This window comes from Podospora anserina, chromosome 3, assembly GCF_000226545.1.
Source record: "Podospora anserina S mat+ genomic DNA chromosome 3, supercontig 2".
NCBI lineage: Eukaryota > Fungi > Ascomycota > Sordariomycetes > Sordariales > Podosporaceae > Podospora > Podospora anserina.
The window spans coordinates 133,050-151,172 of NW_001914856.1; the positions used below are offsets into that span (position 1 = coordinate 133,050).

The window sequence follows — 18,123 nt, forward strand, 5'->3', positions numbered from 1 at the left end:
AAAAAAGCGAACCGCAAGGCAGCTGAACACTAAAACCAAAAAGGAACCCAATCGGAAGCTTGGTGTCAAAAACACGCATTTGCACCACAGCACTAACAAGGAATCCCAGACAAGCTCTCAGTTGATATTGGTCTTTTCTAATCCCCTACTCATCTCAGCAACTATCCTCCAGTCTCATCACTTGACCCACGCCACCCCCTAAGCCCCCTCATAAACCCAAACCCCCGCCCACTCAACAACCCTCCTCAGCGAGCCCTCAAGCTCCTCCATGAAATCCTCCTCCGGCGGCCTGCTCGCACCAGCAGGCAACCCGGCCACCATCTTGGCAAACAAGCCCCCAATCGCCTTGGTATACTCGCAATCACCCCCAAACACCTTCCCAGCCTCCTTGCAAGCCTTATAAAGGTACCAATACATAACATTACTGATGTCCACCCGCAAGGGAAACGACGCGTCCTTGAGAACAGGAGAGTCAGGAGGTAGACAGCTCGCCGCGATGAGCACATGAATAATGTCAACCAGAATATTGACAGCATTGGGGCCAGTCCGGCCTCCGCCACGAGCAAAATACCCCCTGAGGCCGTTGCGCAAAGCCGGGGCTGGCTTGCCCTGCTCGAGGTAGAGGACGCTAAGGCAAAGGCGCACCATGGGGACAGGGTCGAGATCGTCACCCCACCCAAAGTTGGGAAAGGCGTTCTTCATGATGGTGTTCATTTTGCTTTCGACAACGGTGAGGTTCGCAAAATCGGGATAGACACCGGGGTACTTGCAGGCGGTGATGGCGGCGCTCTTGATCAGGTCGAGCATGGAAATCTGGGCTTGACGGACAGTAGCCATGCTTGTCTCTCCATCGGCAACCACCCTACGCTTTTGGGCCTCGATCTCGTCTTTGCAGCGGGCACCTATCCTCCTTGTTAGTATCCAACTCTCAGTCTTGTAATCTTTCAAAACTTACAGTCACACTCAAAAAAGTGCTCATCCATCAGAATCTCCCGCCGACTCTTGACATCAATCGTAGGATCGATATAGCAAATGGTAATCTCCTCTCCAGCCGCAATCTTCCTCAGCGACCGGACGCGAATCTCGCCCTTTTCCAAAAAAGCAAAGGCGTTCGGCTCGCAAGAATGGTTGATCATGGCAGTGACAAGCTCCAGCGCAATAGCAACCGTTTCCCTGGAAGAAGAACCCCTCAGGCGGACACAGTTGGTCCAGAGCTATCCCTCACTCATTAGCTCCCTCCCTCCACCCAACAGCCGGAGAGAATTTACCTGCGGCACCAACTTCCAAATCAACCCAACATCAATCTTCTTCTCCCTCCCCTCCCCAGTCACGTCCCTAATCGCCATCGCAACATCATACACCTCGGTCGTCTTGCCCCCCTCCTCCCTAGTGTACTCATCAAAGTGAGCCTCCAACCCCTGAATCACAGTCCCCTGCTCGGTAGTGATATACCCCTTCTGCTGGAACCACACCAGCCGATGAGCCAGCAAGTTCTGCGGCTTAATCCCGGGTGTGCTCTTCAAAACCTTGCACTCCTCCTTGTGAAATCTATTCCAAGCCAACTTTTGGCATTCCTATTCCCAAGTCAGTCACCCCCTCCCAAACTCCATCTTGACTGAACCCACCTTCGAACAAAACCTCCCAAACCCACACCCGCTACAAACCCTCACCCCCCCCTTCACCCCCCCAAAATGCCCCTCGAAATACCCCCCACAAAAATGACACCACCCATCATCACCCGCCCCATCAAAAGCCAGCATCAACGGCTTAGACCTGTAAATCTCCCTTCCAGCCTCAATCCCGTCCTGTTCACCCCGGGAAATAAACAGCCCCGACCCAGTCGAGCAACCCGACGGTCGAATCTCGAGCGGGACGGAAGCAGTGACGTTCCTGCGTGAGAGGATAAACTGGCAGAGTTTAGGTTCGGTGTTGAACCCCATTCGGGGAGGGGCGCGACCGAGGTCATCGTCATCGTTGTTGTCGTTGCTGAAGGCGGCTTGGAGGTCTGCCGGGGAGAGGGAGATGGTGAGGTTTTGGGCGAGGGAGGTGGTTAGATCGTCCATTTTGAATATCCCGATAGGCAGTTTTCTTGACGGCGCTGGGTTGTAGTAGTTTCTGATCGCGGATTGTAGATGGTGTTGGGGAAAAAAAAGTGGTGATGACTTGGGAGAAAATCAAACCGGTGAGATGGCGAGAGAAATAGAACTCTGAGAGCCCGGGGATGAGAGGCTTCAGGGAACTAGGTAATCCATCATTAAGGCAGGTAGAGAAAAGTTTTAATTAGCAGGTCATAGATTGATTTAGGCAGCGCTGTCAGCGACTATCGCACGGGAAGGAAGGAGCAACCCACAAACACGCAGGTACCCGCTGTTTGCTAGCCACCTGAAGATCCCGAGTTGACAGAACCACCCTTTACTTTGGCGAGAAAGAGGACTTGCGTACAAACCACTGAGAGCCTATCCCTAGTTGTAGCTGTTGCGAACAAATTGCAACGAAATAGAACAACAGCATCATCATCCAGCATGAAGAGCCCAACAGGCAACATACGATGGCCAGGTTACCAACCAAGCCAGGTCAATCCAAAATACTTTGTCCTCCCCTTTCCCTGATCAAATCGATGGTACTCATATGCATCAGTGTCAACTCATACCACACCTGTCACCAATCACCCACATGTCACGCGTCCACAACAATGCAAATTGTAAAGCTACTCGATTAAAGTACCTTAGCTACGAAAGTTCCTAACCCTAGTCATTCCCAGCCTCTCGGTGACCTGCTCACCGTGCGACTGGCCCAAATCAAAGCTGCCTGTGAGTTATGCCTCCTTGTAATTGAAGGTAACACATATGTTCAAAACACGACACCAAAAGTGTCCAGGTCATATTTTTCGTCGACGCCCCAGAAATTCCACCCGAACGCACCAAAAGATCCCTCAAGGGCCCCCAAAAGACGGCTCAACATCCTCCTCCAAGATCGCTCCCCTTAAAGTCGAATGACCACCCAAAGCCATCCAGCGCCCCCCCCCCAAAAGATCTTCCAATCCATCTAGACTGTTCTCCAGAGCACATATGTCAATGATATACCTGATCGATTAGCTACAAAACCTCCAAAATACCAACCAAAACGCCATCAAATCATGCTGGTAGAGATATAGGAGGATAGATCACCCTCCATAGCAGATGTTCCTCAACCAAAAGGCAGCGACATCCTTGGGAGCTGCCTCAATCTTGAAGAGCTCCACTTCCTCCTTTTTCTCACCGTCCTCCCTGGCAATCACGAGGTCCAACATCCGCGGCGCGGCTCGGTTGGAAGTGAAGTAGGCCAGGCTACAATCCACCATCCGAATCCACCGTTTTCCAAAGTCCAGCATCAAGAAGATCTGGCTGTTAGCGTCGTCCTCCATGCCGGTGCCGCACGAGAGCAGCCCAATTTCGCGTTCCTTGTTGTCTTCATCCGCTTGGTAGAAGAATGAGAACTTGTCGCCGCACGTCTGAGCCAGTCGTTTGCGCGTCTCGAGAGGGTCCGACCGAGTGTCGTCCTCCGCCAGAATCGTGGCCAGTTTCCAGATGGTCGATGTCTCTGCCGCTTCATCCTCGGTCGTCCCGAGGATCTCCTTGATTCCCCAGTAATTTTTGGGTGCTGGGAGCATCTGTTGGAGGTGACGGCAGAGTTCGCAGATCAGAATTGCCATCAGCCCTTCAGTAGCCCTCACACGCTGTGGTTTGGCCTGGTTGCTCGCGACACACTCAAGGAATGCCATCCCTGCGAGGGGGAACCGAGAGTGATCAGCTGATACTAAACCGCGGGCAAGCTCACCAATCACTTGGCATGTGCTCATGTCATCATGGCCTTCCCGGACTGAAGACAACAACAGACACAGGTGGGTGAATCTTCCTGTCAGGGTCTCCGTCAGGTATGACTGCTGCTCAGTCTGTTCTGCACAATCCCGCCTCCAGACATCTTTGAGCGTCCAAGCATCGCTGATCGAAATCATCTCGGCCCTGGCGTTGTTCAGGGCAGTATTGCCGTCCTGGTCACAGCCCAGACAGCGAACAAACTTGACAATAGTATCAGTAGTCCACTTCTGGCTCGGAGTAATGCTGAACAGCTCCGAGACAAGCGAAACTATCCCCTTGCGCAGATCCTGGTCCTGTTCCGTCGTCGCCATGAGTTCACATCCGGGATCCGGGCGTTCTCTCTTAATGAAAACTGGGGGCTCCTGTTGTGCTGAAAGGCCCAGGCCAGTGCCGTTGTCCCCACGAATGCCATCATCAGAGCTCGCAGCCTGAGGCATTTGAATCTGGAAGCTTGCGGTGGAAACTGCCGACACTGGCGTGTCCGGCAATGAGCTGGTCGCTCTCAAAGTGCTGATCTCGGCCTCTTTGTGAGCAATAATCTGGCGAAGTTTCGTCGACTTGTCCGCCTCTTCGCAGAGCTGGGCTTCTGTCTCGGAGATCTTTCCTTCCAATGCTCGTATCTGGACGTCTCTTGCCTGGACGTCTCCCTGAAGCTGATTTCTCTCCTCTTCCAACCTCTCGACGATGCTTGTTTTTTCTTGGACCATGCTTTGCAGGGTAACGTTGACGGCATAAAGCTGTTTATACCTGTCATCCTTTTCTTCCACCAGGTGCTCCAACTTGAAATTGGCGTCCCGGAGCTGCTTGAGAGCAGTCTCCTTATCCTTGTCCTTGACAAGCAGTTTGTCGACCCGACTCTTAAGGATCGCATTGACGGTGTCACTACCCGGCTTGTCATCAAGTCCTTGGGCCTGTTGTTGAAGCCTCGCTTTGTTCGTTTGGAGGTCTTTCTCGATCTGGGCAATCTTCTCCCCAAATAGCTTCTGCAATTCGATGTACTCAGCTGTCAGCTGCTTGATTCTCTCGTCTTTCTCGCGAACCATGGCTTGGTAGCGAAGGAGCTCTTGGCTCTCGTGATCTGCACTAAGCCGAATAACACCCTGAGCCTGGCCTTCTTGAGGCTGGCTGATACCTGCCGGCTTTGGCATGGAGATAGTGTCTCCTCCTGAACTGGGTACAGAGACTTGTCGAACGACTGGTGTCGTCGAGGAATCAACAGCTGAGCCGGTCGACATGATTTTACCGAGCAATTGATCGATATGCTGTTGGGCAGATTTTGGCAACTGCTCCGTTGATCGCTTCGCTTCATCTGCAGGTGGCATCTTGGGCTCCATTCCACCCATTAACTGGTCGATATCAGGAGCTGCGAGTTCACGATCAGCCGGAGACCGCTGGTTGTTGCCGTTGTGAGCCTTCTGAATCTCCACTATCTGGCGTTCCAGATCTTGTTTCTCGGCTTTGATCTTGTCGATGCTGCGCTGGTGTTCAACTCGAATGGTGGTGAACTTCTTCTTTTGCTCTGCCGCAACACGCTCCAGGTTCTGAAACATGACAAGTTGGTTGTCGTAACTGGCCTTCAAGGCATCGTAATCATTCGAAAGCTTCTCGTTCTCTTCCCGCACCCGGAAGAGTTCCGCACGAGGGTCCTTTTTAGCAGCCATTCGGGCAAGCTTAGCCTCGAGATGGCGAATAGTATCACCCCGCCTGTTCTTGTGAGCGACAACACTGTCGAGTTCCTTTTCAAGCCTCCCAAGGTCTTGCCGAAGATGTCCCATGTCCACCTTGTATCGTTCCTTCTCTGCACTCCAGTTGTGAGAGTCCTGTCGCCACCTCTCAAGTTCCATTCTACAGCCTTTGATTTGAGCGACCTGTTGCTTGCAGGTCTCTTCCAGCTTCCCAATCTGCGTTTTGTAGTCCTCGATCTCCCCGGTTCTGTCCTTGGCAGGGCTTCTTGACGTTCGGTCATCATTCTTCTTGGCCCAGTGTTTGGGGCCCCTTGGCGCCGTCGGCGGGTAGTCTTCCTGTGTCACGACCGGAATCCTTCCTAGTTCCGGCTTGCAGACCTGAGCTTGACCACCTTCGGATCCCACACCAGGACTCTTCTTGTCCGTTTCTCCCTCGCCGATCTGCTTCTTGTAGCCCTCAACCTCGGCAGCCAGTCTACTCTTATCCTCCTCCAATTTGACGATTTCCTTCTTGTAGGAGGCCTCGATGTCTGCGGCTTGCTTGGCGCAGTCCTCCTCAAGCTTGTCCGCTTTCTTCTTGCAGATCTCCGTTTCCGTGATCTGTCTGCTGAGGCGCTGGTCCAGCTTACTGATCTTCTTGTTCTGACCATCCACCTCGGCCGCCTGCTGGCTGTTGTCACTTTCCAACTTGGCAATCTGCTTCCTGTAGACCTCCGCCTCATTCTCCAGCTTGGTGACCTGTCTCCTGAACTTGTCCGTCTCCTTCTTGAACCCTTCCATCTCCTCCGATTGCGCCTTGTAGTCCCTCTCAAACTTGTTCAGCTGCCTCTTAAAGTCCATCGTCTGGCCGTGGAGCTCCCGCCTCCTGGCATTGATAAAGTCGCAAAAGCTCTCCACACGCCCTAGCTCGCTCAAGGTGGCCGTCACAAGAGGATGCCACGTCGCCGTCACAGGTCGCAGGTTGGGCAGCTCGAGGAACTCCCAAAGCTTGCGGAACTCGTGCCTGACACGATCCATGACCCAAGGCGTGGCCTCTGGAAAGTAGTCCGGGAACGGCATATCACCCCGGAAATCGACATCGGCCACGCCCCTTCCACCACCAGTGGCCCTCTCCTCCACTCCAGCCGAAGACTGACGACGCACTTGGTAATCTCCCAGCTGTGCTGGAGGGCCTCTATTATCCTCCTCCTCCCTAGCGGACGAATAGTGGCGATTGCCAGCCGAGCCCTTGATGGCGATCCCATTGCCGGAGGGAGGCTCGGGCTTGTGCCGCTTCGGCGACGGAGAGCGCGCTGGCCTGTACGACTGAGATTCGGGCCTCACCCAGGGTTCCGAGCTGTCAGTAGTAGCGTGGGCTTCGGCACGCCGCTTCTTGTTTGGGGGTCGGGCCTTCGGTCCAGTAGGCGGAGGCCTGTCGCCCCATTCGTGAGCTCCTTGTCTACTCATCGCATGGAGTAGGGCGTATCTTATCTCCAGGCGTGTGTCCAAGGGGAAAAAAACAAGGTAAGGTCAAGATAAAGTTGTGTGTCGGACAGACACCATGTGGGCCTAAATAACGTTTGGAAGGGACCCCCCCAAAGAAGGTGGAGATGATGTCTCCAATTATTGTTAGCACGGGACTTGGGCCTCCACACCACCAAGACTTAAAGCCTCTAATATACGATGTACCTGAAGTGGTCTGCTTGATGAATGCAGAGGGGGGTTTTCCTGGTGAAGTCAGCAGTTAGCTGGCCTGTTGAGAGACTGGGTACATCAGTTCGGGTATCTTGGAAGTTATCTCAGACGCTCAGGATGCATTTTGGGGATTGTACTCACCTGCGGGTAGCGCACTAACAATCCTCCAAACCTCCAACTCAGAAAGCGGAGATGGGAATCTGGCGCCGCTGATAGGGTGCTCCCTGCAGGAAAAGCCCGACAACGTGTCGTTCTTGCGAGATGTTCACGTTCGATAGCAGGAATCTGTGTTTGGTTGAGAAAGTCAACTAACTCGCTCTGACTAGGCAAAGCAAGGCAAACAGACTCAATTGTTGCTCTTCCCCGGCTAGTGAAAAGGGTCTGTGGTCTGGACTCCACCACACACGCCCACAAATGCTGCAGAAGAAAACACAGAATCTGAGATGTCACCAAACGACACGGCTAAAAACACACCCTTTCTTGGCACTCTGGGTTGATCTGGGTTGATCTGGATTTCTTCGCATAGCTACCTGCACGAATCCACCAAACCAAACGAAACAAGTCCAGTCCTAAATCCTCTCTTTCTCGGAGCTACCGTCTCCCTCAAGATGCGAACGACCGCCCAGAAAAAACCAAACCTCGCATGGGGTGGGTATCTTGAACATATCCCATTACTCCAGCTGTTGCCCGCGATGATGTGTAGTCGACAAAAGAAAACCCTTTCCCGAAAGACCCTGTTGTTTCTTTTTTTTTGCAACCAACTCCCCCCATGTTGTCATCGTCATGTTCGGCAAGCATAAGCCGTCACCGCCCCGACGGGCAGTGTCGTCGTGGTTGTAAACACTCCTGGTGGACCGTACCCCGCCAGCGCCGTCGAAACCACCAAGCTGGTACACCCACTGCAGTTCACCGATAACGTTGTGGTGGTATACCTGGAGTACTTGGTCGACGTCTTCCCTGCTGACTGCGGAGGCTGAAGAACCAAGGTCGTTTGGCAAACGTCAGGCTGTAAATGTCCACCCTCCCCATGTCCATCACTCGGGCTTCGAAGCTCTACCACCGGCTTGGGGAAGGGCGTGATCTGAGCAGCAGCCGGAATAGGGACCTGGTCCTGACTACCGCCAATGTTGTGGATGTTTGGAGTCTGAACAGCGGGGATATCATCGACGGCCGTTCGCTTCGCAAAAAGGGCGGTTGGCTTGCAGATGGTGCTCCAGTACGTGCTGGCCGTGTTGACCCTCTCGGTCTTGTTGATCACCATGTTTGGGCACGAGGAATAGTCCTTCCAAATGATGATATTCTCGCAACCATTGCAATTCACTTCCTTATAGAGAGTCGTGGTGGTTGGATAGATCGTCTGCGTCCCAGACCAGGAGCAAGGATAGACCCAGGACTCATACGAGGTGGTTGTGCATCCCTTCTGTGGGTTGGCTTTGATGGGCGGTTCGATATCGATAGCTCGTCTTGTTGGTACTGGCGCCGGTGTCGACTCCAAGGGTATGGGCGTCAGTACGGGCCTGGTCGGTCTGACGGGTGGTGTTGTCCAGGTGGGCAGAGGAGCCAGGACCAACTCGTTGTCGCCAGCAAGAGCACCTGCTTCGCGGGCTTTGACTTGCCCGTCTCTCGGTGAGTCTGGGGAGGAAATAGGAGAACCAAGAACAAATGCGAAAAGGACAAACGACAGAAGACCAAGAAGAAGTCTGGGAAAGGCGGCCATGGTTCCGTCACGGCAGCTGTGATGTTGACTTGTCCCCGAAGCCGAATATGCAAATGAGCCGCTTCCGGTCCAGGCCACGGGAATCGAGAAGTCAACAAGGTTGCCCAGAGCTTTATATGACTCTGATGGACCGGCCCAAACGTGGCGCGGACATGTGCTCCCGGGTCAGCAGACTGTTAAGTTAGTGTAGTCCAGGAACGAGATGGCAGGGCAGGGAGGCGGCGGATGTCAGCGTGGAAGTCTGGACCGTTTGCAAAAACCGGTCCCCGGGAGTGTTGCAATCGCCTATGCAGTGCATCTCAGTTTGACCGCAATATTGCGCCGCGACGTGACGTCGTTCCTTCTCCCCATCGGCTTGTGGGGCTTGGGTTTTTCTGATGAAGAACCCCGGGCAGTGGAATCACGGGCGCGGAGGAATGGGAAAGAGCCCACCTCACCCACGTTCACGGTCAAGCTGGAAGCTCCCAGCTGAAAAGGGATGAGAAAAGTACTATCCGCGTCTGGCCGAGGGTGGGCTCCAAAGAAAAGTGGCCTGAAGAAGGCAATATGAGTAGATGAGCAAGAACGACACGCCGTCAATTTTTGGAAACAAAAGCAGGGGGGTTGTATTCGGAGCCGAGACCACGAGTCCGCTATATTGCCCGCCATGCTATCTTTTTTACTTTTTCTTTTTCGCTCGGTGTATCCTCGCCGTGAAGATGGTGGGCAGGCCTAGCACCCATTGGGATTCGGTACCTCAGAGAGAGGGTTGCGCTGGCCCGTTGTTCCCGGATAGCGGAGAGCACCTCTGCTTGGCTTCCCCCAGCGGGTGCCCACATGAAGAGAAAAGGGCTATGGAAGCAAAGCAAGCAAGGCTGGGCAAATCAAGAGCCATACTAACACTGAATTGGTGTTCTGTCCGGTCATTGGGCGGGTAAATGAGAAAATGTACGAATTCCGTCCGGGTGCCCCATTCTATCCACGGTTAATAAACGAGATAGTGGCACTTAGCTGCTTGCCCACGCTTATAATCATGGCTCATATTGCCACCAGCACCCAGAGAACGGGAATAGAATTGACTGTTCTTTTCTGAGCTCGACGTCGCACTGGGACAATTGGCTGAGAGCAGCAAATATGAGAGATATGAGAGGCCAGATATTTGGCATCGAAAATAGAGCCTGTCAGGGTCTCGGGGTTTGGAAGCGGAGAAGGGCGGAGCGCGAACTGCTCCATGGATACTCTCTGTCAGGTAAGAGCAGCCGAGCACCATCCGCTGACCAGACATGGCTCAGGACTGGAGTACCGACCATATTGACGCCATCGCCGTTCTTCGGTGTCCAAAAAGATGCAAGTCTTGTTCGGACGAGAAGCGACGAAGGAGGGTAGAAAAGGAGCGGAAAACCTCCCGAGATGGACGAGGTTGCACTGTCTGCCAAGACGGGAGTCGATTGCGGGGACAGCACCCCAGCAAGAAGCCAAAAATAGACGGGCAAGGATTCTGCTTCTTCTTCTGGGGTGTCCACTACTAGCAAATATTCAACTTGAACATTCCGCCATTCTCAGAGAGAGCCGAGCAGACGGAGTATCTAGGGAAAATCAGACCTTAGTCAGACCGGAGATACACTTTGAATAGGTACCCAGGTAGGCACTTCCATTACCACCACTTGAGCCAGGAGGTGACCTATCAACCACCGAACATTCTCCATATCCAGCAAACCCCCAAGTCCGGTCGCCGGTCAAAACTATCCACAACCTTCCCTGGTTCAACCGCCATCCGATTTCTCCTTCTGACCAGACCTACATAACACTGAAGTCCTGCCGTCACCTTCCTCTCTAGTCAACGGGCCTTGACCAAACATTGCTCCCACCACCCCACTGGATCTACAGTTCCATGGCAGTGAGTGACGTTTTCCCAGAAAATCAAGCACGCTTCAATTGCATGGCGGCCGCGGCACGCGGAATATGCCATGCCGCCTGCATCCCCCTGTTATTTCTGCATTGCACCGCATTGCACATCGCCGTGGCATGCATTCGACAGCCCGTCGTTCCGGTGCGGGCTGCTGGCTTACATGTAGATCTCCACCACCACAAACCGGGATCAAAGGACCCCGAAAAGGGGGAACACCACTTACACATTGAGTGGTAGTTCATGGAACATGATCACGAGTAAACTTTCAGTCAGACTAAGGGATACACCCCGTCAAACCCCCACCCATGGCGTTAAACAAGGTTCACCCACATCTCAAACCATGTTTCTACAACTCACACCATGTTTCTACTCCTCTCGGGCCACTAGACAACCCCCCGCCAACAAGCCCTTACAATCACACAGTAACACGTCCCCATACAACACTAGCCCAGATCCTTTCCTCCGCCTTACCATCCATCACCACTGCAACTATCACCGTATCATCATCACCTTCACCATCGTCTCAACCGTGACCTAACCCTGTTATCAACAAGACTCCACTCGCACATCACAGACATATAAAATTTTATCAGCAAAATTTTCCTCCTACGAAATGAGGTGGATAAAAAAAGGTTTGGTGAGGAAAATAAAAAAGGGAAAAAAGCTGGCTAAATATAGGAAAAAAAACAAAAACATTGCAACGACCCTGCCCCGCTTAAAAAAAAAATGGTTTAAACAAAATGGTAGAGCCCTAAACCTAGGGATGAGAGAACATGAAAATTTCCCAAAAAAATTTTAATTTCGAATTGAAATTTTCACTAAAAAATTCGTGGAAAACCATCCCATTTTGACCCCACCCCCTTTCCCCCTCAATTTTTTTACCTCTTAGACCCCCCCCCCCCCCCCTTAACCCCCGTAAAACACTCCAACCCCGTCTCAGTCCTCACCTCACCAACCGTAACGGTCGTCCTCGCCTCAATCACAACCCCCGGCCCGCCCACAAGCACAACCTTGATGTTGGGACACTCACACGCAACAACCCTCGTAGCCCTCACCGTCGCAGCAAACACCGTCGCCGTCTGAAAGCCTGTCATCTTGCTAAAGATCGTCTCTGTTTGCGTGCAGCCCCCCGGCGGATCCGCAGAGCGGAACCACGATATGGATGGAAACGGCCTGTAGCCGGTCCATCCTGGGCGGTTCGTTGCCGATGGGAGAACAGCGGTGGGCAGCTCGGGTTCAAATCCGGCTGTTGGTGTTGTTGGAGCGGTATCGACTTCTAGGGTAGGTGAACAAGATGAAACAAACTGAACCGATGCCGGTGGTAGTGGTGCATCGTCCTCGTCATCGTTCAGTAGCTCAGTGTCAATGGTCTTGATTCTGGTGAATCTGATCCTTGTTCGCAACAGGGTTGTCGTTCGGGTGGGCTCCTCCATCGTGGTCACCGGCGCGCCGTTGCGGGGAAAGGACAGGACAGGTCCTGTAACGGTGATGAGCGTAGATATGGGGAGGTGGTGGTGGATAGTGGTGACCGAGCAGAGCGCTTTGGTCTCACCGTTCTCGCCCTCAGCTGAGGAGGAGTAAGGGCATTCCACCATCTCTGCAGGAGGTGCTGTGAGGTGGAATCTGTAAATGGACCGAGTGACAGTAAGCTCTAGTGTAGAGGGCGATGATGTGATGGTGAAAGCAGCAACCGAGACCGAAGTTGGTACCACAGGTGCGATTAACCTCGTCGCCGCCACGACTGAGAGTTCTGAATCTGCAGGCGAGGTGCTGGAACTAGCCGTTGCAGTTGATGAATCGAGGCTGCTGGTTGGCAATGCAAGTGAGGAGGTTGGGATTGGCGGTGAAGAGGTGGGTATTGGCAGCGAGGACGTGGTCGTTGGCACCGACAAGGTTGGCTTCGCTGCAATGGAGGAGCTTTGGGGTGTTGATATGTAACTCAGTATGCTCGGGCTGGTAGATGGCACTGCGGTTGGCCACCACAGCTCTTCACCACCGAGGTACTCGCAAATCTCAGGATACTTGTGTGCATAGGGCCCAGCACACAGCTCTCGAAGCTTCTCCAGGACCTTTGGGACATCTTCCTCTGCCGCTGCCAGCACATCGATTGGATTGGAGTTGACCGTCACGACGGTCCTAATCGGATTCGCGGTCCATGCAGCGAGTTCCTGAACGTCGGGGCCCGTGGTTAGTGGGAAAGATGTCGGTGTCGACAACAAACTGCTGGCAGCGACAGAGGTAGCCGCCACAGTCGCGGCCACCGCGAATATGGCCGTGATCATGGACGTTTCATGAGCGACAAGGCCGTGCCTGGACAGAGAAGAGGTCGGGGGATGGCGACACGCATCGCAGGTTGCGGTATCGTGGTGGACACCCCCTAGTGAACCCCATATTTACTCGTATATAGAGTGAGTCTTGTCCGGAAATCGACATCCTCAAGACGCCACGGCTGTCGTTGACGCCTCCCATCCCATCCACCGCTAGAGGAGGTGGACACGAGCTTTTCTGTCGTGGCGTGAGGGGTAAAAGCCCGAACCGGACTTCAGTGGCACTTTTACAGCTGGTCGACTGCCCACCGAATGTGTTCTAACGGAATGTATCAGTAATTGCACACGCCAAAGCTGGATGACCGGAAACCATACTGGGGCTCTGGTGGAAAAGGACTGCTGGCATGGATCCATCACCACATGGTGGCGTCCTCGTGGCTCTTCAGAGGCGTCGTGATGCATGGCATGGACAGATAAAAAGGCGCTTTCATCTGGCCGGTCTCATCACGTCCCTATAAAAAAGTCGGCGTTGTGAAAGTTAAAGATGGAGTCGAAGCCTTGATCACAGAGCTGAAAAACTCCACGTTAGCAACAGTCCCCTTGACAGTCTTGCATTCACCACTTACCGAGCCTTCGCTATCCCACCCGTAGCTGTAATCCATCTTGGAGTCTTCGAATGGGCTTCTCCCGGGTCCGTATCCACCATTCAATGCAGCCCCGATCATGGAAAGAGGTAGCTTTCCGCCAGCAGCCTCCTGCAGCAGGTGCCAGCACTGGCCCAGCTCATCTGCGATGGAAGCCAGCACCTGCTCCTCCACCTCAGCATCAGAAGCGCCATTCTGCAGAGCCTGGACCTGACTCCAGAGAGCAGAGTACATGAGATATCCCTTGATATTTGTCTCTCCCATTCGGATACGGCGCACTGTCCACCCGATGGAGTACTTGACAGCGTCGAGCAGATCCTGGCGCGGGGCAGCGCCACTCCCAATGCTAAGGGGACCCGTTGTGCCCAAATCCGCCTCGGAACCCGGCCTTTCAAGCACATGGTCGAGGTTCATACTCTGGCGGAATAACCGGTCCTCCTGCACCTGCCACAACAGCTCCAAACAAATGGTCAAAACAGCGAGCGTGGGGACTGACCGGAATGCCCCATACCCGCAGGTGGACAACCTCGTAAAGTCATCAGTTTCCCGGGCGGTCCCCGAGTCCCCAGCCGGTGACCCGGTAGCAAAGGCCCGATACAGTTTCAACGATGTCTCTACACACATCTTGCGTGCAAAGTAGTAGGCTGGATTATGCTGCGCGGACCACAGCCATGGGTGATTCAGAGCCAGAAAGAAACGATGCACCATATGCTCGGCCACTCGAAGCTGAAACAAAGACAGACGCCTCGGGAGGATGCCAGCAGGATCGTACGACTGCTGGAGTGTGGCCGATAGTGCTCGACAGGCGGCGGTGAGTTCCGTGTTCCATTTCAGAGTCTCCTCGTACGTGGCTGGCGCTTTGAAGTGGTTAACATACTGCGCAATCGCCAGTCTAGTCGGAAACGACCGTAGGAGAGCGAGCTGGACTGAAGTTTGTGTAAAGGTCCCAGGAGATCTGGGGTTTGGAGGAGGTTTATCGTCCTCGCACAGCTGGTCGTCGTCGTAATTACTTGGCGGCCGAGTATCATAATCAGACACCGATATCAGGGGCGGACCACCAGAGTCCAAGCTCGACTGCAGCGTCATTTCCAACACGGTCGCCCACAGCCGTCTCCTCATCTCTGCCCGAAACACCGACATGACAGGCAAGCTATCCGGGTCACGGTGGAGTCCCATGTACATTGCCGTCCGCAACAGAGGCCCGGCGCTGATCCAGGTCAGGTCACACTCGACACCGCATGTCTCTCTGGCAATGTGCAGCAGACACATGGTCTGAAGGCCCGACATGTTCAACCTGACCTTCTCACAGGGCGAGGCGAGCCAGGCCTGGGCCTCGTATATCCACTGGGCAGCAGACGGTCGGAGAGCAGCCACATCATCCTGGAAGCACGTGCCAATGGCCATACACAACTGAAACTGAGCAATGAAGGCCGGGCTTGCTGCCGTGCGGTTCTCCCAGAAGTGGTTGTACTCTCGCCAGAAGCTTGGCTGGTGCAGGATTCGGTAGACGCTTTCAAAGGTTCGGAAATACGCCTCCACCAACCGACGGGCTACGCTCTCATGTGGAACGTCGCTGCCGAGCTGGAAGCCAACATGAGGAAGGACCTTTTGAGATTTAATCACCCTACAGAGATCTTTGCACTTCTTTAAGAGAAAGTAGATGTCTGATTCTCTGTCCGATTCAATCCTCTTGGCAAGATTGATGATCAGGGGGAACTGCAGCAAAAACATCAGACCAACCAGTCAGCCAACCAGCAAATGTTCACGTCATCGAACTTGGAGTGGAGACAGGACCCCCGGGGAACCAAAGGAACAGAAACAACGGAACAGCTACTCACAAATTTATCCCCATTTGCTAGGCAGGTCTTGGAACCAGAACCCTGCGGACAATGCAGAGGTACGTGTGCATTTTGAGAAGTGTGTTGAGGGCGATCTGGATTCCTGAGGGCCTCGGCGAGTTGTTGCTCAAGTTGTTGGACCCTCTCGGCAAGTGCAGCCGTGCTGTTTCCGAATCCTGATGCCGAGTGGCTGGGGGTCAGTTCAAGGTGCCGAATGGCCGGGGTCGGGGCAGACACGGGCTCTGCCGTCCGGGCTGTTAGGATGGTATTGGTGGAGGTGGTGGTTGTTGCTGAGCTGCTCCTTGGTCCTGGGTCTCGGTATGATGTTGGGTGGGAGGGAGGACTGAGGGCAGCGATTGTTGCTGTGGTCGTGCTGGTGCTGGTGCTGGTGCTGGTGTTGGTGCTGGTGCTGGTGGTAGAGGCACTGGATGATGTGGTAGCGGTACCTGCGGCAACGGCTGTGGTGGTGTTGGCGGTGGCGGCACTGGTAGCGACAGGTCCAGGAACAGGCGCAGGGGCTAGTGACACTTCTTTGTACGTGTAACCGGAGTCGGCGGCCAGCCGTTGTTCGGCAGTTGGGGAGTTGTCGGACTGAGCCGCAGCTGGCGCCGGGGAAAGCCTCCAGAGCCGGGGCTTCGGGCGCCGGGCTTCCTCATACGTGCAATTGACTATTTTGGACTTGAGGCAGCTGGCGCATGGCTCATTGCGATCGCAGCGAATCTTGCGTGTTCGGCACTGGATGCACGAGAGGGCCGGACGGTTGCGCCGTCTGGGCTCGGTGAGCTTCCCGTGCCCGCCACCACCACCACCGCCAGCAGCGAGGGCACCACCGGTGGGCGTGGATGGCGCAGGTCCAGGCGGCGTCGTTGCGGCTTCCCGGTCTCTGTCCGTATCCACGTCCATGTCCATATCCATCCTGTCAACTAACTGCTCGGCGTGGAGCCCGCACAAATGCGCGTAGGTAACCTGGAAGGTAGGTGGGAGGTGAGATGTCAGAAAGTTGTTCGGTTAGGAGCACCTCAAGGCAGGACAGGACCTATGTCAGGTTGGTATCGGTCGTCGGCGTTGGTGCCCTGTGTCGGGGTTGAGGAAGAATGGGAACCGAGCGGGCGGTTTGCCGAGGGAATGACACCAAAGCCAAAAGAAACAAAACGGTAAAAATGATCGAGGTGGACTGGACAGGACAAGACAAGACAAGACAAGACAGGACAGGACAGGACTGGGCAGAAGCAAGAGGATCCTCGACAAGCAAGCAACACGCTCGCCCCGGCCCTTCGAAACTCCAATGAGCCTCACAGGGTCAAGCACAGGTAGGAAAACTCACGGGCATGCGACTGGCAGTGGGCAGGTCCGAGGTTTTTCGTCGCAAAGAGCCTGGCTTGGCTGCACTCCCACGCCCACGAGGATGGACTGCGTCAGATCGGCATCTCGGACAGAATGCGGGGGGCTGGAGCTAATCACCGATACTTGCCTGTTATGGGCTAACGTCGGGCACGAAATTCCGGGTATTGGGAGGGGGGAAAGGCGCCATTCTTTTACTCTCTTTCCTTCAAAGGTACGGATACTCCGCGCGTGCGATATTACCCAGCTTCTCCGGACCTAGCACCCAGCCCTGCCGTTGGAATGGACCAGGTAGGTAGGTAAGGCATGTAAGTACCTGCATGGCCGGCCAGTTGCACCCTGACTGCCTGACCTGAGCCACCTGCTTACAAACTTTAAACTTGTCAGCGGGAGCACGTTCTGTCCGTTTCCCTAGAAGACGCTTTCTTTTGCTTCCATGTGATTGGAGACCGAGCTTGTCCCTTTCCCGAGCACACGGAAACACCCGCCATCGCGCCCCCCAAACCGGTAAAACGGGGGGCTCGTCCACTGCCAAGAGTCCCTTGAATTCCTGCAAATCCCCAGTTTTCAGTGGGGCCATTTATCTCCGTTGCCGACCGGTTGGGTAGCACGGGAACAGGGGATCCGAGCCGAAGCCCAGTATCGGCTCGACGGCTGAGAATTTGTCGTTTTTCTCTCTGAAAGACATGTAGGTAACGGCCTCCGAACCACGACGAAGAGATTTCCGCCCTGCTCACATCAGCAGGGCAGCCACACACACACTCGACACACCGCCATGCCCATCATGGAACTCACGGTCTATCGTCTGTATCGATATGCACATAGCTGTACAAAGCAGGCACAGCACCACTTGATAATCCTCACCCGTTTCTTCTACTCAGATTCCAGCTACCTTATATTACAACCCAACCGATACCATCCAATCTCATATGCAAACGACCTTGTTGATATTTACTGGCAGCAAGTGAGGGAATTCCGGCATCGCAACCACCCAGCGCAGCAGTTCCCCCACCTGTCACATCGTGGACATCCGGAGTTACTTTGCACATACCGGCCGGAAATGTATACTTACCATCCAGACACTCATTCATTTCATCATGCCAACTACAAACCCCAAAATATCCTCTCTCCTTCTCACACAATCCCATCCGACATACCTACTACCTAGCATGAGGACTAGGTAGATACAAACATTCTAACCAACCCCCCCCC

The 18,123-nt window shown here is 54.1% G+C and overlaps 5 protein-coding genes across 5 annotated transcripts; all 5 read right to left on the reverse strand.

Moving 5' to 3' along the window:
• Nucleotides 1–198: 198 nt before the first annotated feature.
• Nucleotides 199–1,136, reverse strand: PODANS_3_2260 (uncharacterized protein; the record flags this gene model as incomplete). The annotated part of the gene is made up of 2 exons (XM_001908956.1): nucleotides 199–887; nucleotides 956–1,136. 2 exons carry the CDS (start codon nucleotides 1,134–1,136, stop codon nucleotides 199–201), a joined length of 870 nt encoding a protein of 289 aa, XP_001908991.1.
• Nucleotides 1,137–3,163: 2,027 nt separating this feature from the next.
• On the reverse strand, nucleotides 3,164–6,988 carry PODANS_3_2270 (uncharacterized protein; the record flags this gene model as incomplete). The annotated part of the gene is made up of 1 exon (XM_001908957.1): nucleotides 3,164–6,988. One exon carries the CDS (start codon nucleotides 6,986–6,988, stop codon nucleotides 3,164–3,166), a length of 3,825 nt encoding a protein of 1,274 aa, XP_001908992.1.
• Nucleotides 6,989–7,997: 1,009 nt separating this feature from the next.
• PODANS_3_2280 (uncharacterized protein) lies at nucleotides 7,998–8,933 on the reverse strand (the record flags this gene model as incomplete). Its single annotated transcript, XM_001908958.1, has 1 exon — nucleotides 7,998–8,933. The coding sequence occupies one exon, from the start codon at nucleotides 8,931–8,933 to the stop codon at nucleotides 7,998–8,000; it is 936 nt and encodes a 311-aa protein (XP_001908993.1).
• A 2,766-nt stretch (nucleotides 8,934–11,699) lies between these two features.
• On the reverse strand, nucleotides 11,700–13,103 carry PODANS_3_2290 (uncharacterized protein; the record flags this gene model as incomplete). The annotated part of the gene is made up of 1 exon (XM_001908959.1): nucleotides 11,700–13,103. One exon carries the CDS (start codon nucleotides 13,101–13,103, stop codon nucleotides 11,700–11,702), a length of 1,404 nt encoding a protein of 467 aa, XP_001908994.1.
• Nucleotides 13,104–13,600: 497 nt separating this feature from the next.
• Nucleotides 13,601–16,485, reverse strand: PODANS_3_2300 (uncharacterized protein; the record flags this gene model as incomplete). Its single annotated transcript, XM_001908960.1, has 2 exons — nucleotides 13,601–15,448; nucleotides 15,571–16,485. 2 exons carry the CDS (start codon nucleotides 16,483–16,485, stop codon nucleotides 13,601–13,603), a joined length of 2,763 nt encoding a protein of 920 aa, XP_001908995.1.
• Nucleotides 16,486–18,123: the final 1,638 nt, after the last annotated feature.